The sequence below is a fragment of the Orbicella faveolata genome, unplaced genomic scaffold (assembly GCF_042242905.1).
Source record: "Orbicella faveolata isolate gen_17 unplaced genomic scaffold, um_ofav_v1 contig_3, whole genome shotgun sequence".
Lineage (NCBI taxonomy): Eukaryota > Metazoa > Cnidaria > Anthozoa > Scleractinia > Merulinidae > Orbicella > Orbicella faveolata.
Window position 1 is genome coordinate 21771482 of NW_028301558.1, and position 24769 is coordinate 21796250.

At 37.3% G+C, this 24769-nt stretch overlaps 2 protein-coding genes, 3 long non-coding RNA genes and 1 pseudogene across 8 annotated transcripts; 3 read left to right on the forward strand and 3 right to left on the reverse strand.

Moving 5' to 3' along the window:
* Positions 1–1140: 1140 nt before the first annotated feature.
* LOC149106860 (D-beta-hydroxybutyrate dehydrogenase, mitochondrial-like) lies at positions 1141–8538 on the reverse strand (annotated as a pseudogene). The gene is made up of 4 exons (XR_016209604.1): positions 8508–8538; positions 8245–8427; positions 5230–5469; positions 1141–1540 (listed from the first exon to the last, which is right to left on the reverse strand). The product of XR_016209604.1 is annotated as a D-beta-hydroxybutyrate dehydrogenase, mitochondrial-like (transcript).
* LOC149106861 (uncharacterized) lies at positions 3170–4887 on the forward strand. Its single transcript, XM_089298833.1, has 2 exons — positions 3170–3748; positions 4022–4887. Exons 1-2 carry the CDS (start codon positions 3418–3420, stop codon positions 4042–4044), a joined length of 354 nt encoding a protein of 117 aa, XP_089154959.1. The 5' UTR covers positions 3170–3417; the 3' UTR covers positions 4045–4887.
* A 4369-nt stretch (positions 8539–12907) lies between the features above and the next one.
* LOC149106862 (uncharacterized) lies at positions 12908–13962 on the reverse strand. Its single transcript, XR_016210032.1, has 2 exons — positions 13600–13962; positions 12908–13293 (listed from the first exon to the last, which is right to left on the reverse strand). It is a non-coding gene; the product is annotated as an uncharacterized LOC149106862 (long non-coding RNA).
* Positions 13963–14003: 41 nt separating this feature from the next.
* LOC149106863 (uncharacterized) lies at positions 14004–14997 on the forward strand. The gene is made up of 2 exons (XR_016210031.1): positions 14004–14118; positions 14697–14997. It is a non-coding gene; the product is annotated as an uncharacterized LOC149106863 (long non-coding RNA).
* A 1290-nt stretch (positions 14998–16287) lies between these two features.
* LOC149106864 (retinol dehydrogenase 7-like) lies at positions 16288–23967 on the reverse strand. 3 transcript variants are annotated; one of them, XM_089298829.1, is made up of 4 exons: positions 23519–23965; positions 19833–20018; positions 18227–18466; positions 16288–16697 (listed from the first exon to the last, which is right to left on the reverse strand). In XM_089298829.1, exons 1-4 carry the CDS (start codon positions 23859–23861, stop codon positions 16486–16488), a joined length of 981 nt encoding a protein of 326 aa, XP_089154955.1. In that variant the 5' UTR covers positions 23862–23965; the 3' UTR covers positions 16288–16485. The 3 variants fall into 3 exon arrangements, with proteins under 3 accessions (XP_089154955.1, XP_089154954.1, XP_089154956.1); XM_089298828.1 differs by having other exon boundaries at positions 16288–16700; positions 23519–23963; XM_089298830.1 differs by lacking the exon at positions 19833–20018 and having other exon boundaries at positions 16288–16700; positions 23519–23967.
* On the forward strand, positions 17250–19637 carry LOC149106865 (uncharacterized). The gene is made up of 2 exons (XR_016210034.1): positions 17250–17984; positions 19035–19637. It is a non-coding gene; the product is annotated as an uncharacterized LOC149106865 (long non-coding RNA).
* Positions 23968–24769: the final 802 nt, after the last annotated feature.

Genomic DNA, 24769 nt, shown 5'->3' on the forward strand with positions numbered 1-24769 from the left:
CTCCAGTCTACACTGCATTTTAATGGCTTTTTCATGGTTATTTAATGGGCTTGACAAAAAGATAAGAAATTTCATGGACCCTAAAACATGCATAAAACATGTTGTTTCCAAGGGTTTTTCATGGTATCAAATGCATGAAAAACCTGGGGAATTAATCCTTGAAAATGGCATGAAAAACTTTTGAAAATCTGGTGAATATACTATGCAGTGGTGGATTAAGGGGAAGGCCCAGGGGGGTCGGGCCCTCACCCCTTATTTTGGGAAAAAAAGAGAAAATCACAGAAGGGAAAAAAGCCAGCAGGGCAAGCAAAACAACCCACCCAACCCCCCCCCCCCCCCCTTCCCCTTAGCTTAAGGTCTGTATCCGCCAGTCTGCCATTAACATATTCACAGGATTTTCATGGGTTTTCATTTGATAGCCCTCAGTGCTTTTCATCTGTGTTTTTTATGCTCATAATAACATTTCACGATAATTATTATCATGCATTATTAAAGAACTGATCTTGTTTAGTGCACATCACATTTTGCAAGTTGTAGCAAATTAAGTCTTGCTCATGAAGTGTTACACTAACCACTGGTGTGAATTCAGTCTTAAAAGCACAACTTTAAATAAAAATCAAGAGTTCTGGGACATAAGCAAATGTATTCTCTTCCACATGCAAAAAACACGATGAAAAGATAAAAGGGACGTGAATTACATTTGGTGAAAAAATCTGACTAATTCAAATTAACTTAGTTAACTTTGTCTTGAAATGATAAGGGACAGGAAATTCTGCAATGCAGTAAGATTGTAACATTTAGGGATTTCTGCCATGTCTGTCCATGTCCTTGATTAATAACATGATACAAAAATTAAGGGATCAGATGAGAGGGAAAAATATGTCTATACATACATCATCCATTGGCTTCCAGAAAAAACAAGGCAGCCAATGTACAGGCTATTAAGAGACTTGCACATAACTGAGAGCAGCAATGTTTTAGTGAAAAACTTATCTAAAGTATATTCTTCTCTATTTGTTTCAATAAAAACATTGAGTAACTTATGAAGAGATGCATGTGTGTTCAACACTACATGTACCAAGTTTCCCTCAGCCAAGTTCTTAAGTCTTATATTCATATGCAAGAATAGAATCAATGTCATTGTTAATTTGAATGGACTTTTATTAGCTACTTGCAAAACGTTCTCTCTACGATTCAACTTTTTCTTTAGTTGCCTCTACATTTAAACATGAAGACTAGGTTATTATGAAAGACATGAAAACAGAAAAAAGTTTCCTTTTGAAATGAAACAGCAAGCTGTTCACTAACATAGTGGCACTTGCTCTCTAGCCAGCACGTGCTTGTGGTGGTCTGAACAGCACACGGAAGATAAAGTCGGCAATAAATGCTGGCAAAGAGCCCAAAGGTATGAGCATATAGCGAGCGTCTAGGCCAACCATATAGCGATCAGATGGAGAGGGTGAAGTCAGACCCTTTACTACAGCATTTACAACTGTGCTGTTATCGGAAAGGGCACGGTAATTTTTCACCTTCTGTATTGCTGAAAAGAAAAACAAAAAGGTCAAGACAGAGAGTATTAGTTACTATTGTTCTTATTTTTATTGAAGAGATGAACGCATTACTCATTCTCTGCAAATTACAGCCTAATGATTAAAAAAATAATAATAATAGTAATAATACAACAATGGAAGTGCTGCAGTTCTTGAGTACTGTCATTTTAACGCCAATCAGATCAGAGTCAAAAGTGGTTTCTTAATGAGAGGGGAAAACCAGACTAGCCAGAGAAAAACCTCTTGGGTGACAGCATAGGGATTTGCAGTTTTGGCATTTTCTTAGATCAGTTTTGCGAGTTTTTGTGCCGAAAAACTTTCAGTTTCAGTTTACAGTTTTAGTATCTGTTGTAGTTTTCGGTTTTCCAGCCTTTAACTTTTCGTTTTCCGTTTTTGGCGAACCTACAATCAGTTCATTCAGTGCAGCTTCTGGTTTTTCCTGTTAGGTGTATGGTTTCAGTGCAGCAGTCAGTCACATGTACATTCAATCTGCGATGTTACCCCCATTTCTTGTATTGGCCTTCTCACACAGACTCAAGTTCCTATGGTCCACGTATTACCAATGAATTAGTTTGATTACAGTTATACAAACTTGGTTGTGATGGTCTTCGGTTTTGATCAAAATGTACAGTGTGTTTTTTTGTTTGGAGCGATAATTTTTTTTGTAGTTTTGCAGAGTAGTGAATCATCAACAAACCCAAATACGAGAAAGGCCAAGAAGCTGGCGCTGGCAGAGCTTGCGCAGTGGTGAGAGCACTCCCCCTCCACCAATGTGGCCCGATATCAATTCCCGGATTTGACGCCATGAGAGGGTTGAGTTTGTTGGCTCTCCCTTCTGTTCCGAGAGGTTTTTCCCGTATTACTTCGGTTCCCTCTCCTCAAAACCAACATTTGACTTGATTTGTTCTGATTTCAGTTGATTTGTAGTCTCCCCAATCAGATAAGAAGAAAGCAGAATTCGAAACATAATTGAATAAATCCTGCAAAACCTCTTCTTGTAGTTCAGATCAAACTTAGCGTCTAAAAAGCAGAACATACGATTATGGAAATATCATGACGTTCTGATGGTTTCATGTCATCACTATCAAATTTGGCGATGTTAATAAGTCATGTTGTTATACCTCCCAACTCAAATACGTTTTCCGATTCACTAACGCCCTAGGGAAACAACAACTTGAACTTCCGACTCGCACGTGATCAGGCCGTGCACCTTGAAACGGCGGCAAATTTGTGTGCTAGTCGGCCTGATGTCAAAAAGCCACTGAAGTCGGGCAACGTTTCCCACCAGAGAGGGCATTCATTATTCAAGAACAGAGATTTATAATTCGGCAAAAACATATCATTTTAACAAAGGGGAAAATGTGAACATTTTGTGTCTTCAAGCTTTTAATTTGGCGGATTGAGGGTCTCGGGGAAATAACACTCACTGTTTCCCTTGGGGCCAGCCATTAAGGCGGGGGTACACCCAAAATTTGCTGAAAAATTCAAATTTTTGTTTTTCTCGGATTTTGCATCTTTAGGTATTTAAGTTTACTACGGAGTAAGAGTTTATGGCAGTATTTTTTCTTTTATGTCTTTGCGAGCGATTTTAAAATTCCCGCCTCTGTTGGCTAATTTGGTTGCCATAGCAACGAAAACAGCATTTCGTTGTTTTCCAGTTGTTTATGATGTTTTTATGCAGCTTTCTGGACCGCATATGACTAAGGACACTGCATTCAGTCTTACTTGAAGCGATTTGTTGGTGAAACGCATTATGGGATAGCTTTGACGTGCTACATTCAATCGATCGAAATCACTGTGTATACAGAACGAGCAAGAACGATCAGAATCATTTGGAAGCGATATATTAGCGTAAAATTTACTGGCAATGGTCGGAAAGACAGTGAGATCTTCCTACAAAAAGAAAAGGAAAGGATTTTCTGGGACGCAGAGACATGCAGCAAAAGGAAAGAAACCCGCTCCTGCTGATGATTTCGAAACACAACCAAGCACATCTCGTGTTGCAAATCAATCGGACTCAGACTCCGAAAAACCCATTGGTTCATCAAGGAAGAAAATGGAGAATACAAGCAAAAAGCTTTCCATAGAAAACTCTGACGATGAGATTTCATTCCAAGCCGAGGAAAGCAAGGGATACAGAATCATTGACCTGGAAAACTTATCCAAGGCGGTCTCTAGTACCCACGTGTGTGATGAAGGTGAGAAATTTTCGTAGTGCTATCATAGAGTCCTTACCAAATTTTCCAGATATGGATTTTGTCCTGGTTTTTGCTTTCGACTTCGGCTCCTGAATTCTAGCACATTTTTTTGTGTAGTGACTGACCTTTTAGATTGAAGGGCTAGGTCCAAGAAGGCATTGTTATGTTTAGGTTATTTTACACTGCAATATGTTTTCTGTTGTTGTGTGTTCCTGTCAAACTGCATGGCAATTTTTCAATATTTACTTAGTTACACTTAATTTTTCTGTTTAGGTAGTTTAACTCTAATGGTGTAAACTCAATGGTGTGGGTCCGGTGTCTCAAGCACAAGCACCATGGTGTCAAAGTGGTTCGGTGTGCAGTGGCGTCAGCTGTCTGTCACCTCCATAGTGGGGCAAGCAGTAGACTAAGAGTAATGGAGAGACTTTCAATCCCTGGTGGAGCATCAAGAAGATTGGCTTCTAATGTCAAAGACAGTAAAAGGAAGAGAAAGTCAGATTTGCAAGCAACTGCGAAAGAAAAGAAGCGCCGTCAGGGAGAACAGCTTCTGCGTACTCGTCGTGAAGAAGCTCTAAGAGAAGCCGAAGGAGTGACTTATGAAGCAGGAGGCTTCTGAAATGATTTTAGAAACTTATTATGGCAAAATGTGTACAAAATAGCAACAATTAAGGCATAACTGATGTGAAAATCAATGTTTTACTTTAATTACAACTTTAAAGTCACTTTTTTCATTACGTATGTTTTTAGCCTTCAAGAAAAGATATCTCATGAACGATTTATCCAATTGAGCTGAAATTTTCAGTATTTGTTGTTCTCAATAAGTTGTTTGTTTTAAGCATAGAGATGTTTCATATGATGCATGTGCTTGAAGTTATGATGTAAAACATATCTTGGATTTTTTGTACCAAATTTGATGAGCCATCATTTCTCGTGTTTTTATTATTTCAGAAATCTCTATGCTTAAAACAGTAAGCAGTTTGTCTTTTTTAAAATGAAGCAAAAATAATTCAATTTCATTCATTCTAGCAGGAGATATCTTTTCTCAAGTAAGCCTTGGTATCACCCAGCAGGTGGTACAATTAACTGTTTGGTATCAGCTTACAATAAGCTTTTGGGGCATTAAACATTTTTTTTCACAATCTTTGACTCATAAGCTTTCTAGAAATATATAGTTTGCTATAGTTTGGAATAATATCTTACATGTGAAAATTGTTTGAAAAATGGCCTGATTTTTGGGTGTACCCCCACCTTAAGTGCTTATTATTTCTTAAATTCCATTTATTTCTTACAGGTTGGTGTTTCTCATTACTGCTGGAAATTCACACAGGCTTTGACAAAGTAAACAAAAAAGGGAAACATGTAGTTTCTTACGATCGAATTTTATACAACCCTGAATAATAATAATAAAATATTAATGTAAGAAGCCTATAACCTGCCGCCAGTAAGATAAAGGATTTTGTTACAAGGGTAGGAGTCAGTACCTCTCTTTAAATACGCCTCTCCCTAGTCCCTTTTCAGGTCCTTGTTAGCGAGGTCCCATCCTTTCCTTAAGTCTCTCTCCAGAGCTTCAGGAGCAGAGAGTTTGGTGGCAAAGAATCCCGGCTCCAGGACAGTGACTTTTATTCCCCAGGGTTGCATTTCTTGTCGTAGAGCATCAGAGAATGCCTCCACACCATATTTTGACACACAATAAGAAGCATAAAGTGGAACTGAAATCCTGCCTGTAGTTGATGAAAAGTATAAACAGTTATAGAAATGTGTAAGTATCACAAAAACTTCAGAAAAACAGTGGTACACCAGCTGCATGTATTGCTAGAAAAGTAAACACATATATTGAAAAAAAAATGTAACTGCTCATGAAATTGCAGGGCACCCACTTAACAGACCTAAGCTACTGGTAATGGGAGTCCTAAAGTTACCAACAAGAATAACATTTTTAATTTACAACAGACAAAATACTGGTATTAAAATTGTATCATTATTTACGTCATACAGTGCAACTACACTTAAAGGAAGTCATACACTTGAGTAAAGAAATACATAACTTTTTTATCAAGACTGTCTATATCCAACCATTATTAGCGACTATTTGCTATCCCTTATAATTACTAGAAATATTTAGCAAACCAGTGGACAGAATGGCCCCAATGCAGCTAATCACAGTGGAGATGACAAAGTCAGCTTATTTCTTTCGTTATTTCTGGGTCTAAAGCCTTCTTTCGTTTTTGTGTTGGTAACATTAGTAGGGGGGGGGGGGGGTGGAGCATTAGTTTTTATTAAGCTACTAACTAACTAACCTTTTCCCTGCCCATTTAATTGAAAAAGTGGTTAACCGTTACATCACTGGGACCCATAGCAATCATTGTCCCCGGGGCTACCCCCTTACCACCTCGCCCACGTTTTACTTTAAGCTGCCGTAAATAGGCCATTTTTCTGTCATCACTCAGAAGAAGATTCGACACTTAATCATGCGCTATTGTAATGATTTAGACATGAAATTAGTTTTTTCTTCCTTTAAGATAGGTAACCTTTTTGGTGTGAAAGACCCTATCCCCAGCAGGCTTCGCTCACGTGTGGTTTATAAGTTTACATGTGCGGGCTGTAATGCCTGTTATGTCCGCGAAACCTCTCGACATTTTTCCACACGCGCACGTGAACACTTAGCCGTTGATAGGGCCTCTCACATCTTCAAACATCTTCAGAATTCTGAACGTTGTCGCTCATTGTGTTCAATAGACTGCTTTCATATTTTAGATCACGCCACTACCAGCTTTCAACTCAAGATAAAGGAGGCTATCCATATTCAAAAAGAACTACCTTGCCTCAATCAGCAATTACACCATGTAAATCTAAAATTATCCTTTTAATTTACACCTTTTCACGTTCTGTTGTTACTATTTGTCTTCATTAGCATGTTTGCCTACTTATTATTCAACTTGCTTTGTAATCATTCATTCAACTGAAGATGACAGAAGTTCTGTCGAAACATGTCTTTTAAACTTAAAAAATTGGTCGTTTTCCTTAAAATCTTTACATGTCTGCTGCTATCTAGACCTTTTGAAAATAATTGTCATTTCTTTTAACTGTTTATATGATAGAGTCATTTACACAAAAACTCGAAATTAAATTAGATTGGACAACAGTGACGAAGCTTGAGCTACCTGTGGCTGCACAACTCCGGAATAAGGATGTCAAGTGGTGTCATGTTTTGCATGTCTTTAATGTTAAGCCAAAGGAATGAGGAATGTTCCCAGAACGTGGAACATATATATAAACAAGCCTTGTTGAAATGGGAATTGTTTTGCGACAAGACGCATGAAAGCTTTGTCGGGTGACCAGACATGCTAGTGTTTGACAGGGTGGCCGAATTGTTTAAAGTGTACATGACAGATTTTTTTTATTTATTTACTCAATCGAAAGATCATGGTTTTCCGAGATAAAACAACGATTAGAAAAATTCCATACCGATTTTCCTTCAGCGTCCTTTGGGCTTTTATAACTCGGAATTTTCACTTTCGGTGGGGAACAGATCCGCACTAGTAAGGAGACTGGGGATAGCAGAACTGTGTCGTCAAAACAAGAATGAATGAAATTTTAGGGATAGACATTTCGTTCTTTTGTCTAATTTCATTACTGCAACCAAAATGAAAATGCATCTCAGAAGCAATTTCGGCAACTGCTAAATGTAAAAAAAGGAAAATTCGGGCCCTGGAGAAATTTCATTCCTGTTTTGACGTCACCGTTTTGCTATCCCCAGTCTCCTTACCAGCGGGATTTTGTACCCCACCGGTGGTGACAAATCCGAATTTTAAGAGGCTGAAAGGACACGGAAGGAAAATCGGTATAGAATTTTTCTAATTGTTTCATCGCAGAAAACCATAATGTTTCCATTGAGTATATAAAACAAAAAACTGTCAAATGCACGTTAAACATGTTTTAAACTTCAGATGCAGAGAATTGTGGGCCGCTAGATTCGCTTATCGATTTGTCAACAACTTAGTCAATGTGGCAGAATAAGAGATCCAGCTGAGCAACTTAATGTGATGTCTGGCTGCCACAATGCTCATTGAAGTGTTAGAATATAATAGTAAATTAAGAAGGTAAACAACGGAAGACTAGGAGCGCCTTCTTTATTCGTCATCTTAAAAACAGAGACTGCGTGATGCTGTATTCATGGAAAATGACCAATTATTTATGGCTCACCGAGGATCTTGCGTGCATCAACCTTGTCTGTAGCTGTCCAAATGTGCAAAACAGCGCTTACCAAACAAGAGAACAAAATAAATATATAATCAATGATGTTTTATGAAATGTTTGACGGCCTTCAAATTCTACCAAATTCCAATAAAACATGTTAAAAACTTGTTCAAACACCAACAAAAATTTCCTGTTTGGACAGGGCTTTACATGTAAGAACATTGAAGTCTTTGAGGCAAAACTATTGTGCAACCATAAACAGTAGATGTAGTACAAGAACTTGAGCCCTCTCCTCTAACCTGCCATACTGCCCACATTTACCACTCGTCTCTTGGACATCTTTAACAGTGGGAGAAAGGTCTTAGTGACATCAATCATTCCCCATATATTGACATCTGTTCGCTTAAAGTCTTCCAGTGGCGACCACTCAATTGGTGCTAAACACAAAATGCCTGCATTATTTACGAGGCCCCACAAACCATCTGAAACCAAAATGAAGTTCAAATATTGAATAATGGTTGAAAATTTTCACATTTTTCCTGAACTTGGACCCGTCACTAACCAAGGATGAGCGGATGAGTTGAGGTCGTCATTGGCTTTTCACCCAAACAAAAAAGTGAAATTAAAGCTGGTTAAACTTGGTAGTCAACTAAATGGCTTGGTCAGAAAATAATTACTTGACATCAAAAAAAGCCGTCTTTGGCTGCGATTGGATAGTAAATATACATACAATAATGTGAATAATCAATAATTAATTATTACATAGGATCAGAGATAATCAGACTGACACAAAACTACATCTGTTTCACTACTTTGTATAAAATTTCTCCTTAAGCCCTCCCTTACCCAACTTTCATAAAACAAGAGGGAAAACCCCTATGATTTGTCATAGCAAGGGAATAACATGTATTTGATAATAAAATAATCAAGCAAACTGCAGAACTCCTCCTGTAGTAACGTAAACCTTAATAATTTGCATGCAGTTACTACAGCAAGGATCCCTTTACATGACCACGACGTTCAAGTACTCAGACTGAGCAACTTCAATTACATAATGATCTTGCAGATTCCATAAACGTAAACTGAGTGGCAAATACTCTAGCAATCCCTGATTTCAGGAGACTAGAAAGGGTCGGAGGGTGTAAAGTGCAGGTTGCAGGTTAGGGTTGCAGGTCACTTCTTTACCATAACTGAAGCAACCCAAACCTTTACAAAAATGCTAACCTAAGGCTTAAACATTATCTTTTAGGCCCAATGTTAGCATTAATAAAGTTTGGGTTGCTCCAGCTATGAAACAATGACCCGCAATCATAACCTGCAACCTACAGCTTACACCCTCCAAGAAAGGGTTTTCCCCGGGTAACAGTGGGTTTCCAGTGGAAAAGGATTACCACACTGTCAATCCTTTCAGTAGGGAAACGTTTTGATATTGACTTTTAGTATAATTACATAAGTGTTTATTGAAAATTCTCTGCGCTGATTGGTTGCATTTGAGGTGATTAATAGGCGATAATCACTTAAGCGGTTTTTTTCAAAATGGCCGCAGGCCCTTTTGTCGAGGTCACAGACGAAGAAATTAATTGTTTTAAAGAAAATGCATATTTTTCAAATAATCACTTATGTAATTATACTAAAACAATTATTCACTCCAGGCTTGGTGAAGATCGGCGAATAAAGACCTCGTCTTCGTTTCGGTTTTTATTCGCCGACAATCACCTCGCCCTCGGCGAATAATGGGCCCTTTGCAGGTTAGTGATCACATGGTACAAAAACCACCATACTGGAATGCAAACTGCCCACTGGGACATCTAAAACAAAGAAAATTTAGCCGATTAACTTGCTTTGCTTAGATGTCCAAGTACGCAATTTGCGTTCCAATATGGCGGTTTTTGTACCATGTGATCACTAATCTGCAAAAGGCCCATCGTTAAATATTATTGTCAGGCAATTTTTAAGGGTGTCTGCGAGTCTCCAACTGTTTCTATGGCAACGGTACAGCGCACTTCTAAAAGACCCTACAAAATTCAATTTTTGGAAAATGTCTTAAAAATTAACTCGGTGACCTAGTAGTTTTTTTTTGTTTGTTTGTTTGTTTGTTTGTTTGTTTGTTTTTTTAATTTCGAAAAATGTATGAAGTTCTCATACCTAATACGTAGTATGCGAAAAAGCTATCTAGTAGAGCTTGTGTTATTTACGGAAATGCGTTAGCGGACGACATTGTATAGAAAGGAATTTAATTTATTTTTAATTCAAATTTAAGTGGCAAGGCATTGAAATCAGTCATCTCTGACACTAAGAGCGATGCTATTTATAAATGTATCTGTCGAGCGGTCACGCAAAACCTGTTGTGGAGGTGATATATACTTAATTTTTTCATAAGGACGACCTTTCATCTCAAATGTAGCCAAAATATCAGATCTCTTCTCGTTTAAAAAGTTTTTGGGATGGCAATGTAAAGTAAGTAAAGTAAAGTAAAGTAAAATCCTTTATTTAAAGCACGATTATCGTTTAAGCACTAAATGCTTTGGGGGGTCGTGTAACTAACGTGTCACAGAGAATAAAATATGTGCGCGGGCTATTTAGCTTTTTGGTGTACATTGTATCATTTAATTCCTCCCACTACCAATCAACATTGCCGAATCGTGAGTAACTGAAAAGTCTTTTTTCGAGTCTGTTTCCCAGGTTATAATTTCTCATACAGATTTGGGTTTATCATTTTCTACGGACAATTTAGCCTTTCTTTAATAATATTCAAAACTGGTTGTTACCTCTTTTGCGAGGCTGTCAACAGTATAATGCCCCTCAGGTAAAGATACAACCGTGTCATTTTCTCTAAACATTGCCCCAACACGTTTCAGATTATGCCAGGAGTTAAATAAACTACATCATGATAAGTTTTATGAAATTTATTTTTGGGATCGGCTCGTCAAAGGAGACAGTTTCCCCGTTCTTTTGCGTGACAATTGGGAGGTCATGGTTTCGATTCCTGTCGGGGACTCAGATTTTTTCTTTGTTCCACGCTCGTGTCATGTTGAGTAGTTCATTTTTCACACTTTTATATTGTACAAATATAACATGTTCAAAATGGATGCAAACGTCAGAGGCGAAAATCAAAGCAAGCAATGCAAAGACAAATGCATGGACCCGGTTCACGGGACAGTTTTCGAACGAAGATAGAACCAAATTCGTTGCGCAAGAAACATAACGTCAGCGCGGAAATACTTTTCAAAGATAGCCCTAGTTCATTGTAGAGCATTTTTGGCTCTGACAGAAATATTGGAGCCAACGAATGAAAAGGAGATTCGTTATGGAGGGAAATAGTATGTTGTTCTAGGATTATAATGGATTTAAAATGTTCCAAAAAATCTTTTCCTAATATAACATCATGCAAGAGATTGGTAATGACAAGGGCATTATGGGTAAAAGTGCGTTGTCCAATTTGGAAAGGGGCTGTTACTCTGCCTTGCACTAGCATGCGGTCCCCACTGACTTCCGATTGAACTTAAGGTGGAATTGAATGGGGAGGGTGTTTCACGGGTGCCCGTAGGGGCTGCCAGAGAGCTGAACTAATTGCGGTTATAGCGGCTCCAGTGTCTACTAGGAAAGGAAGAGATAACCCACCAATACAACCCTCAAGAGTGAGATGGCCTGACTTAACATTTAATTCTATTATGGAATCCTCAGGATGGTGGGAGACTGGAAATCGGTATTTGTTAAATGTTCTAAGTGGGATGATAATGTGCGTGAGATTGAGGCGACCTGCTCTGTATCGGAAAAATTAAGCTGGCTTACAATAACGTCTTGTTGCCCAATATCTTCATAGTTACAATATTATATTTTCGAGCTCATTTGACTCTTGTATCTCTTCATTGACTGAAATATATCCAGAGTTTAATTCAGTTGATTCCTTTATATATGCTGGGTCTCTTGCCACCTATTCCTGGGAGACATTTGTGCCTGCATTTAATTCATTGTGCTGCCCATCTAACTTGGAGACAGCTTCTTGTAATAACTTAACTGCATCATTATTGTCTGTGATTTCTGAAACAATGACATTTAACAACTGAACTTTAGCAACATTTCTGTCTGCACCCGTATTTCCTAATGGCATAAGACTTTCATCAATTTTGGCCACTGGAACTGGGTCTATTTCTTTGCTTTCTGAGCCACATAAATTAAATTTGTTCCCGATGGGTTTAAACTTAAATTGTTAGGAAAAATTCCGGTTGAATGTGTTTGCATGAACTTAGTTCCAGGTGCATGGGTATCCAAGCGATGGCAGGTGGTGGTGACCTACTGTTAGTGTGAAGGTGTTGTATTATGACAGAACCATGGGGTAATGGTGTGTGTAATATTATCGGAGTTAGTGGGTTCCAACTTGGAGAGAGTAATTCCATAGTCTTGTGGGAAATTCGACTGATTAAAATTATGTGTTCTCCTTGGGAAATTGCAACTATTTTTGCAATCTTGGTCCTGTGGATATGACACAGAATTTAAATAATAAGTAGAGGCCCCTATGTTGTCCTGAAAGAGTGTAGAGGCCATCCCTACTTTTCCCTGGGGTGGTCTGTTATGTGGAAAGGAAAAATGGTTGTGGGTTTTGGCTGTATTATCCCTAGGGATACGGGGTCCATTTGATAGCAATTATAGGCCGTGGGCTACACCCATGCAAGGAAACTTTAGAAACACCAGTCATAGCCGGCCAGCTCTTGATACAATCATCAATTTCCATGAAATTTGAAATGATGTTATTAATGACCCATCAAAAAATCTTTCAAGGCCATGAAAAATCTGAAATATCCATGAAATCTAAAGTGATAAAATTTATGATCGATAAAAAGTACTTTCATGGGGAAAAAAAATAGAACAAATAACAAAGTGGGATTTCATGGGGCATAAATTTTCCATGAAATGGAAAGCTACATTTCATGACCCATGAACAGCACAATCATGATCTCTAGATTTGAATTTCAAGGGTTATTTATTTTCCATAAAAGTATTTTCAATGAATTTTCCAATAAATTATCCATGAATCATGGGTTATGAAAAATAAAGGTAATAAATACTTAGCATACATACAAAGTAAATGTAAAGAACTACAGTACTTGAGAGTGATTTTGTGTAACCTGTTCGAATAATATTATTTTGCTGTTCTAAATAATCTTTCTTTGCATAAAAAAGCCACAAAATAACCTATAAAACTCTGCACAATTACAGAGAATTTTAACCAGCCTGTTGAAATAACATGTCGATCTTTTGAAACCTTAGTAATTGCTAGTGGAAAATAAAAAGGCCTTGATAGTGTTATGTGAACTTCTAACATTGCTCAAGCTAGCACCATCATCATCCTGAAAATTAAAAACAAGAAGAAGGACATTGCTTTATCAGCAAGCTTAATGAGAGAGCTTACAACCATTGTAATGACAGATTTTACGCGGAAAATACTCTCAACAGGACTTTTTTGGTGTATTATTGTGTTGAATAATATTGTTCTTTATTTCGTAAAGTGATGGACATTTGAATTTAACCAATCGCATCAACAAGACTTCGGGTTGCGTGTCAAAGCATCCTAATCTTCTGGAATCTTTACATGATGATCAATACGTTTCCAGTATTTCAAGAGCTTCTACAAATGATGCAAAAAATCAGTTTACCTGTTAGAAAGCTGCAGGAACCGTAAGTCTTCTGTAAACCTGACCAGTGTAAAATAAGCCGCCTTCACTCAGCTTCACTCATGATCATACAGGGATCATATCATCAAACATAGCTTGATTACTCTTTTGCCAATGATAATTCCATATTTCTCCACCTTCACAAGAACTTGACTCAACTGGAATCACAACGAGCATCAGGAAACAATTTCTGACTAATTTCCAACGAATAATAAGGCTTTAAAATGAGGACAGAGTTGTGATTTTCAAATCCCAACTCTTTGACCGCCATTTTGATGCTTCCGTCCCATAATGCTTTGGAAAATGTGACAAATGTATACATGTGACCAGCGGATGACCACACCGAAAGAGTCGGTTTTCACCGATACCCGATATCGATCTTACATGTACAGTAATCTCTTTTAAAAATAGTTTTAGCATGGAATTCCCTTTAAAATGTTGCGTGCAAGTTCAAATGAGCATCATGATTGCTTCAGTGAAGGGTAGGCAAGTCGCAGAAAAGTAAGTAAATCATAATTTTTGCTCGACATTACAAATGGCTGAAGCGATTTGCTGTTATTCATTTCATTGAAACTCTAGAACAATGCTCGTGTTCCTGATTTTCTTAGGACCTGTGGTTAAGAATGTTCACAATTATTTGCTGATGAGAAATGCTTGCACAATAGTTTGTGTTGTGCTTTTGCAATACAAAGTTTTACAAAGCCTCCAGATCCTCCAGGCTTACATGTAAGTGACAGTAATCTACAGAATTCACGGCAAGTTACATTGCTTGTGCTAAAACGAAATTCATGGAGGCGCGTGTCATGAAGCAACAGAATTTCCTGAATTTCGTTCAAGAATAAAATTCTGAAATGAGATTCTGCAAACAGCTCAGAAGAGGAGAGTGCAAAAAAATTACACTTTTGTGATTGTAATCTCCCAGTACTTACCATTCTGTTGTTGCACTTGAAGTTACAATCCATTTTCTTGTCGACTATGATCTTACAAGCTAAAAAAAAAAAAAAAACTCCAAACGTGTGTGAATTCGAAATAAGAAAAAGTTTGTCAGTAGGAATTTATTTGATTTATAATTTTCACAGGTGAAAAGACCAACAAATCGTTTAGAGAGGGCAACCCAGCAGAGCAGTTAATGTTGTGCATCTTACTAGAAGTCTTTGAACCAGTAGCCAAGTGTGTTTTTTGTTGCCTGACATAACTTATCAATAAGTCTAGATATATGAGTACCCAGGATACTTTTTACATCCAGGCCATACAAACCAGTCGATTATTACTAGTACTTTTTTTTTTTTTTTTTTTTGCAAATAATATTTTAGAAAATTATGATGAAACAAATTGTAATAATATCAAAATGACTGGAATAAAAGTGTTAAGTTGTTTTGAGTTAATGGACTATTAATTTGATTTTCATGGGTTGCAGTTGTAATCATTTATTCCATGAAATTAACAGGGAGTCAAATTTCATGGACCATAAAAATTCCGTGAAAGGTAGTTAAAGTAGAGAGAAAATTTTCATGGACCATTAAAATGGCCATATTCAGGGAAAAACCACAAGTTTTCCATGAGCCATGAATTTTGGTAATGGCATGATAAACCCATGAAAATTTACCACAAAACTCATGCTGTTTAATTCATGGGATTTTCATCACCATTGAAATTCCATTAAAAAACTAGCTCCAGTCTACACTGCATTTTATTGGTTTTTTGCATGGTTATTTCATGGGCTTGACAAAAAGGCAAGAGTTTTCGTGGACTAAAACATGCAGTTTTCATTGCATCTTGATGTTTTTTCCCATGGATTTTTCATGGTATCAAACCCATGAAAAACCTGGGGGATTAATCCATGAAAATGGCATAAAAAAACATTTGAAAATCCTGTGAATATACCATGAGTATATTCACAGGATTTTCATGGATTTTTATTTGATAGTGTTCACTGCTTTTCATCTGTGTTCTTTATGCTCATAATAACATTTCACGATAATTATTATTATGTATTATTAAAGAGCTGTGTCTGTTTAGTGCAAGTTACATTTCGTAGGTTTTAGCAAATTAAGTCTCAATCATGAAGTGTTACACTACCCATTGGGATGAGCTCAGTCTTAAAAGCATAATTTTAAATAAAGATCAAGAGTTCTGGGACAAGAGCAAATTCACCTATTCTCTTCCACATGCAAAAAACACCATGAAAGGTGAAAGGGTAGTGAATTACATTTGGTGAGAAAAATCTGACTAATTTAAATTAACTTAACTTTGTCTTGAAATGATAAGGGACAGGATATTCTGCAATCCAGAAAGATTGTAAAGTTTAGGGATGTCTGCCATGTCTGACCATGTCCTTAATTAATAACACAATACAAAAATAAAAGGATCAGATGAGAGGGGGAAATTCGTCCATACATACATCATCGATTGGCTTCCAAAGAACACAAGACAGCCAATATGCAGGCTATTAAGGGATTTGCACATAACTGAGAGCAGTAAATGTTTTAGTTTAAAACGTCTCTAAAGTATATGCTTCTCTATTTGTTCCAGTTAAAACATTAAGTGACTTTTAAAGAGATGCATGTGTGTTCAACACTATAAGAGCGCACAAAACTACAGTAAGCTATTGCAAGTTTCCTTCAGCCAAGTTCCTAAGTCTTATATTCATATGCAAGAATAGAATCAATGTTATTGATAATTTGAATGCGGGATTTTTATTAGCTACTTGTAAAACGTTCTCCCTACACTATTCAACTTTTTCTTTAGTAAATGCTTCTACATTTAAACTGATGAAGACTACGTTATTATGAAAGACATGAAAACAGAAAAAAGTTTCCTTTTGAAATGAAACAGCAAGTTGCTCATTAACATTGTGGCACTTGCTCTCTAGCCAGCACGTGCTTGTGGTGGTCTGAACAGCACACGGAAGATAAAGTCGGCAATAAATGCTGGCAAAGAGCCCAAAGGTATGAGCATGTACCGAGCGTCTAGGCCAACCATATAGCGATCAGATGGAGAGGGCGAAGTCAGGCCCTTTACTATTGCATTAACAACTACGCTGTTATCGGAAAGGGCACGGTAATTTGTCACTTTCTGTACTGCTGAAAAGAAAAACAAAAAAGTCAACCTTGACATGAATGACTGAATTGATGGCTATAGTTCAAAAAATGGGACAGAGAAGTATTAGTTAATCTTATTATTTTTATTGAAGAGATGAATGCATTTCTCATTCTGTGCAAAGTACAGCCTAATGATAAGCAAAAAGGTTGTAATAATAATATAATACAAGTGCTGCACTTCTTGAGTAGTGTAATTTTGACGCCAATCAGATCAGAGTCAAAAGTGGTTTCTTAATGAGAGGGGAAAACCAGACTAGCCAGAAAAAAACCTCCTGGGAGACAGCATAGGGATTTGCAGTTTTGGCATAAGTTTTTTAGATCAGTTTTTCAGTTTTAGTATCTGTTCAGTGGTCTTCGGTTATCCCAGCTTTTAACTATTGTTTTTCGGTTTTTGGCAAACCTATAATCAGTTCATCCAGTGCAGCTTCTGGTTTTTCCTGTTAGGTGTATGGTTTCAGTGCAGCGGTCAGTCACATGCACACGCAATCTGCGATGTTACCCCCATTTCTTGAATTAGCCTTCTCACGCAGACTCAAGTTCGTATTGTCCACGTATTACCAATGAATTAGTATAATTACGGTTATATAAACTTGGTTGTGATGGTTTTTGGTTTTGATCAAAATGTACAGTGGGTTTTTTGTTTGGAGCGATATTTTTTTTTTGGTAGTGTTACAGAGTAGAGAATCATCAACAAACCCAATTAATACGAGAAAGGCCATGAAGTTGGCGCTGGCAGGGTTGGCGCAGTGGTGAGAGCACTCGCCTTCCACCAATGTGGCTTAGGATCATTTCCCGGATTTGACGCCATATGAGGGTTGAGTTTCTTGGTTCCCCTCTGCTCCGAGAGGTTTTTCCCCAGTTACTCCGGTTTCCCCCTCTTCAAAACCAACATTTTGACTTGATTTGTTCTGATTTCAGTTGATTTGTAGCCTCCCCAATCAATAGAGCACTCGTACTTGAGCTCTCGTGCTCAACCTTGAGACTTAAAGAAAGGGATTATTACTATTATTATTAAGAAGAAAGCAGAATTCAAAACATAAATTAATAACTCCTGCAAAACCTTTTTTTGGTTGTTCAGATGCCAAAACTAAACGTCTAAAAAGCAGAACTTACGATTATATAAATATCATGACGTGCTGATGAATTCATGTCATCACTATCAAATTTGACGATGTTAATAAGTCATGTTATTGCTTAAATTCCATTTATTTCTTACAGGTAATGTGTTGTTCACTACGACTGGTAACTCATGCAGGTTTTGACAAAGTAAGCAAAAATGGGAAAAATGTAGTTTCTTACAATGGAATTTTATACAACCCTGAATAATAACAATGATAATAATGATAATAGTAATAATAATGATAATAATAATAATAATGATAATGATGATAATGATGATGACGATAATGATGATGATGATAATGATAATGATAAATTATTAATGTAAGAAGCCTATAACCTGCCGCCAGTAAGATAAAGGGTTATGTTACAAGGGTAGGAGTCAGTACCTCTCTTTAAATACGCCTCTCCGTAGTCCCTTTTCAGGTCGTCGTTAATGTGGTCCCATCCCTTCCTTAAGCCTCTCTCCAGAGCTTCAGGAGCAGAGAGTTTGGTGGCAAAGAATCCCGGCTCCAGCACAATGACTTTCATTCCCCAGGGTTGCATTTCCTGTCGTAGAGCATCAGAGAATGCCTCCACACCATATTTTGACACACAATAAGAAGCATAAAGCGGAACTGAAATCCTGCCTGTAGTTGATGAAAAGTATAAACAGTTATAGAAATATGTAAGTATCACAAAAACTGCACGTACTGTATTGCTGGTAAAGTAACACATCTGCTGAAAAAATAATGTATCTGCTCATGAAATTGCATGGCACCCACTTAACAGACCTAAGCTACTCGTAATGGAAGCCCTAAAGGTACCAACAAGAATAACATTTTAATTTACAACAGACAAAATAATGGTATTAAAATTGTATCATTATTTACGTCATACAGTGTAACTACACTTAAAGGAAGTCATATACTTGAGTAAAGAAATACATAACTTTTTTAACAAGACTGTCTATATCCAACCATTATTAGCGACTGTTTGCTATCCCTTACTAGAAATATTTAGCAAACCAGTGGACAGAATGGCCCCAATGCAGCTAATCACAGTGGATATGACAAAGTCAGCTTATTTCTTTTGTTATTTCTGGGTCTAGAGCCTTCTTTCGTTTTTGTTTTGGTAACAGTGAGGGGGGTGGAGCATTAGTTTTTATTAAGCTACATGTAAAATTAGAAATAATTCTCATTTCTTTTAACTGTTTAGATGATAGATTCATTTACACAAAACCTCGACGTTAAATTAGGTTGGGCAACAGTGACGGAGCTTGAGCTACCTGTGGCTACACAACTCCGGAATAAGGATGTCAAGTGGTATCATGCTTTTAATGTCTTTAATGTCAAGCCAAAGGAATGGGGAATGTGCCCACAGCCTGGAACATTCATATAAACTGGCCCTGTCCAAATGGGAATAGTTTTGCGACAAGACGCAGGAAAACTTTGTCGGGTGACATGTTAGATGTAAAGAATTGTGGGCCACTGGATTCGATTATCGGTTTGTTAACAACTCAGTCAATGTGGCAGAATAAGAGATCCAGCTGAGCAAATTAATGTGATGTATGGCTGCCACAATGCTCATTGAAGTGTTAGAAGATAATAGTAAATTAAGAAGGTAAACGACGGAAGACTAGGAGTGCCTCCTTTATTTGTCATCTTAAAAACAGTGACTGCGTGATGCTGTATTCATGGAAAATGACCAATTATTTATGGCTCAAGGATCTTGCGTGCATCAACCTTGTCTGTAGCTGTCCAAATGTGCAAAAAAGCGCTCACCAAACAAGAGAACAAAATAAATATTTAATTAATGATGTTTTATGAAATGTTTGACGGCCTTCAAATTCTACCAAATTCCAATAAAACATGTTAAAAACCTGTTCAAACACCAACAAAAATTTCCTGTTTGGACAGGGCTTTACATGTAAGAACATTGAAGTCTTTGATGCAAAACTATTGTGCAACCATAAACAGTAGATGTAGTACAAGAACTTGAGCCCTCTCCTCTAACCTGCCATACTGCCCACATTCACCACTCGTCCCTTGGACATCTTTAACAGTGGGAGAAAGGTCTTAGTGACATCAACCATTCCCCATATATTGACATCTGCTGTTCGCTTAAAGTCTTCCAGTGGCGACCACTCAATTGGTGCTAAACACAAAATACCTGCATTGTTTACGAGGCCCCATAATCCATCTGAAACCAAGATGAAGTTCAAATATTGAATGGTTGCAAATTTTCACATTTTTCTTGAATTTGGACCCATCACTAAACAAGGATGAGTGGATAAGTTGGGGTCGTAATTGGCTTTTCACCCAAACAAAAAAGTGAAATTAAAGCTGGTTAAGCTTGGTAGTCAAGCAAATGGCTTGGTCAGAAAATAATTACATACAATGATACGAATAATCAATAATTATTCCAAAGGATCAGGGATAATCAGACTGACAAAAAACTACATCTGTTTCACTGCTTTGAATAAGATTTCTTCTCATAAAACAAGAGGGAAAACCCCTATGATTTTTCATAGCAAGGGAATAACATTCATTTGATAATAAAATAATCAAGCAAACTGCAGAGCTCATCCTGTAGTCCCATAAACCTTAATAATTTGCATGCAGTTACTACAGTAAGGACTTACATGACCACGACGTTCGAGTACTCGGACTGAGTGACTTCAACTATATAATGATCTTGCAGATTCCATAAACTTAAATTGAGTGACAAATACTCTAGCAATCCCTGATTTCAGGAGACTACAAAGGGTCGGAGGGTGTAAAGTACAGGTTGTAGGTTAGGGTTGCAGGTCACTGCTTTACCATAACTGAAGCAACCCAAACCTGTACAAAAGTGCTAACCTTAGGCTTAAACATCACCTTTTACGCCTAATGTTGGTATTAGCAAAGGTTTGGGTTGCTCCAGCTATGGTGAAACAATGACCTGCAACCCTAACCTGCAGTTTACACCCTCCAAGAAAGGGTTTTCCACGCACTTCTAAAAGACCCTACAAAATTCAATTTTTGGAAAATATCATAAAAACTAACTCGGTGACCTAGAAGTTTTTGTTTTTAATTTCGAAAAATGTATGAAGTTCTCTTACCTAATACGTAGCATGCAAAAAAATTATCTAGTAGAACTTGTGTTCTTGTGTTATTTATGGAAATGCCGTTGGGAGATGGAAAGTAAATTTCACCAGATAACTTTTTGAAAGTTTCTTTACGAATGTGAAGAAAACATTTTACTTGTATGCAAACAATCAGGATTGGTGAGCGAGCTAAGTTTCGAGATATTGCTCAACACTCCTCATGAAATTCATTTCCGGTTTAATTTCCGGTCAACAGTTGCGTGTGTCGCTTACTCGCGCGCGCTCAGTCAAAAATCATTTCTATTGAAAAGGATTGTTACTAGTCTACGTCATGTGTTGATCACGTTTAGATACGGGACTTTGAATCTTGTAACTAAAACTTTCGAAATAACCGAGTAAGGAACGAAAATATTCCGGAAAAACTTTCGGAAAATTGGCCATACATGGCGAAGTGCTCCAAAATTCTGGAACAACCGGAAAAATCGCGTCCCATTCTCCTTGGGCGAAATGGTTGTTTACATTGTTTATCTGATTGGTTTGGAGCGCCCAACCGGATTATGCTGTCCCATTTGGCACATGAAACTACCTCAATTTTTTGCTGAAACTTCTGGTAGAATTGAAAGTGCCCCCGGACTGTCTCTGTTCACGCTGTCTTTTCCGTTCCGCTTTCCTAAAGTTTAATCCTTTTTCTCCCTAGTTAAGCTTACAGTCTTAAAGAGTTTAGCGGTTATACTCGAAAGTCATCTAAATCTAAATCTCCTCGAAAGTAATCAAATCTAATAAACGGCGTCTACAGTCGCTTGTCCAAGTAAAACCCTTGTCTCCTAATTTTAATCTTCTTTTCCACGCACCGCCTTGACTCCTGAACCACAACTCGAGACAGTCAAGCTTACTACATGATAGTTATCCTGCAGTTTGGCAGTTCCAAAGTTACATGAGCGGTTTTTTTCCAACCGAATAACAATATTCTTGGCTTTAAAAATCGAATAAAAATCGAAGAACGAAGTAGAGACAGCTATATGATCTTTTTATTAATGAGATACGAGATATAACACTTGTGTAGTGAGCCGTTAAAAACGCTCTGTCGAGACTTCAATCTCTGGGAGTAGGAAATTAATTAGATCATTTTCCTGGACGCACCTTTACAGAAATGTGTGGCATTGTAGTTTCCGCAAAAGGTTTAAAAGCAGAATAGGAATGTTACATGTTCGTGCGCTCATACTTAACCGAACAGTTTCTTTTTCATAAGGAATTGGATGATTAGGGATAGGTTAATGATTAATGATGATAAAACGGAGTTGATAAATATTAATAGGAACTAGACAGCAATTAGGTAAGATCAATGATGTAAGCAATATCTCAGTAGGTGAATATGATATATATCTTAGTTCATGTGTTAGAAATCTTGGTGTATGGTTTGATAATAAGTTGTCAATGTCAACGTATGTATCTAAAGTCTGTAATGCCGCTTTTGATCGCCTACATAATATTAAAAGGATTAAGGAGTATTTGTCTCACGATTCTTTATTAACGCTTTTTCATGTTTTTATCACTAGCCGGTTAGACTATTGTAATAGCCTTTTGTATGGCCTGCCTAAGTTGGAATGCTGCGGCTAGACTTGTATTGAACTTCAGAAAGTACTTGCATATTACTCCCGCGCCTTATGAACTTCATTGGTTATCAGTACAACATCGTGTTTATTTTGAGATATTAATTTTAACATTTAAAGCCATTCATGGATTGGTACCCAAGCATATCGTAGAATTAATTAACATTATGCCTAGATCTATATATAATCTTAGATCAAATCAAAGTTTATTGTTAGACCCTCCTACAGGGAAAATGCTTGTCACTTTAGGTGATAGATCTTTCTCAGTTGCTGCTCCATATTTATGGATAGTTTGCCGGCTGAAATACATGATATTCAGTCATTAGCTGTTTTTAAATGTAAGCTGAAAGCTTATGATTTCGTATAGCTTTTAAAGCGTCTTTTGCTTGATATTCACTTTTATTAGCCGAGATTACTAAGTTTATTATCATTATTATAAATATCCTATTTTATTAATATACATGCAATTAGTTTTACATATTTGAATTTTATTGTGGTATTTTAAGGTGTAAAGCGCTGTTGATCAGTAAATGTAAACAGCACTCTAGAAGTTATTGAATTATTATTATGATTATTTTCGTACCTGACTCGTTTTCGCTTCATTGATACATCAGCATACTTTGGTTGAATAGTTCATATAATTATTATAATTTTTCTGGAGAGTTCGCGAAGGGAAAAAAAACATCCGATCGCGAATGTTACGTAACGTCGGCAGAATCCCAAAATGACTTTGCTTTTCCCGGAAACTCGAGCTACTTCCCAAATTGTCAAGAAAATGCAAACTGAAGAAGAAGCTTCCTTTTAAAGAAACATTTGTTTGGAGAGCGCGGGAAACGAAAAAGAACACCCGATCACTGGTAGGACCGAATGTTACGTAACTTCGGTAGAATTCCAAAATGATCTCAGCTTTCCCGGATTGTCAGCAAAATTTGCAGAAGAAATATCTACAGAAAACCGACTGGGAATTCATAAGTGTCTCCTAACATTTTTTCTTTTGATCTTACCAGGTGAAATTGCTGTCTTGATTTCTTCATACACATCTTTAATCTGCTTGGAATTTGTCACATCCATCTGGAATGTTTCCAGCTTGTCGCTCGCCTCTGATTTCAAGCTCTGTTCTCCTTCTTTCGTCAGACAAGTCGCCAGCACACAAGCTCCCATTTTATCCAACTTAATCGCTGTCGCGCGACCGAAGCCCGTGTCGCAGCCCGTAATCAGGACAAATTTTCCTTTTATATCGATTTTCTTCCTCCAAAACAAACAGGTGACCAGATAAATTGAAAGAAGAGCAATAAGTATCAACACCAAAAAGGATGGGAGGGAATCTAAATCTCCGCGGAAATCCATCTTTTACCACTTGCGACACACAGCTCCAGCCAGCAATCAAATCTTCTCTGCAGGACTTTGAGCCAACTTATAAATAGGCTATCTTTAAAATGAGGAACAGGGAATCGGGGAATCGGGGAACCGGGGAATCGAAGAATGGGAGAATGGGAGAATATGAACGGGGAACGGGAAATGGGAATGGGGAACGAGGAACGGGGAATCTTTAAAATAAAAAATCTTTAAAGCGGGAATCTTTAAAATGGGGAATCTTTAAAATGTTGAATCTTTAAAATGTAGAATCTTTAAATGTAGAATCTTTAAAGGCGGGAATCTTTAAAGGCGGAAATCTTTAAAAGCGAAAATCTTTAAAAGCGAAAATCTTTAAAAGCGGAAATCTGTACAATGGGGAATATTTAAAAGCGGAAATGTTTAAAATGAGGAAACTTTAAAAGTGGAAATGTTTAAAATGGGGAATCTCTAAAAGCGGGAATCTTTAAAATGGGAATCTTTAAATGCGGGAATCTTTACAATGGGGAATCTTTAAAAGCAGAAATCTTTAAAAACAGGAATCTTGCTTGCCGTAAAAAAACTATAATTTTGAAACGTCAAGTTTTTAAAATGATAGTTTTTTTTTACGACTAGCGTTATCTTGTCCTGTTTGTCACCGCAGCGTGCCTTTTATTGCTACCAAGGCTCATCCCATTCAATCTCTTGAGATTAACGACAAGAATTCAGTGGGCTTCTAGATTTGCTGCCAGTCTGAATGTCTGCTACATATTTCCGGCTGGACTTCTCTGATGTTTAGTCCACGCCAACATTATAAAATTTAAAGGTTTCATACTCCGAAGCCAGCATTACGTGAAATTCGACGAAGTACTGGAAAGAGAGATAAGAAAGGGAGGAGGTGGAGGCCTTCTCTATTTTTTTCA

Excerpts from the sequence above, each read along its gene's own strand:
- LOC149106861 (XM_089298833.1), top strand. The coding sequence starts at position 3,418 with ATGGTCGGAAAGACAGTGAGATCTTCCTACAAAAAGAAAAGGAAAGGA. Across the intron at positions 3,749-4,021 it reads TACCCACGTGTGTGATGAAG|GTAGTTTAACTCTAATGGTG; the intron begins GTGAGAAATTTT and ends TTTTCTGTTTAG.
- LOC149106864 (XM_089298828.1), bottom strand. The coding sequence starts at position 23,861 with ATGGATTTCCGCGGAGATTTAGATTCCCTCCCATCCTTTTTGGTGTTG. Across the intron at positions 18,467-19,832 it reads GAATGTGGGCAGTATGGCAG|GCAGGATTTCAGTTCCGCTT; the intron begins GTTAGAGGAGAG and ends CATCAACTACAG. Across the intron at positions 16,701-18,226 it reads AGAGGCGTATTTAAAGAGAG|CAGTACAGAAAGTGACAAAT; the intron begins GTACTGACTCCT and ends TTTTCTTTTCAG.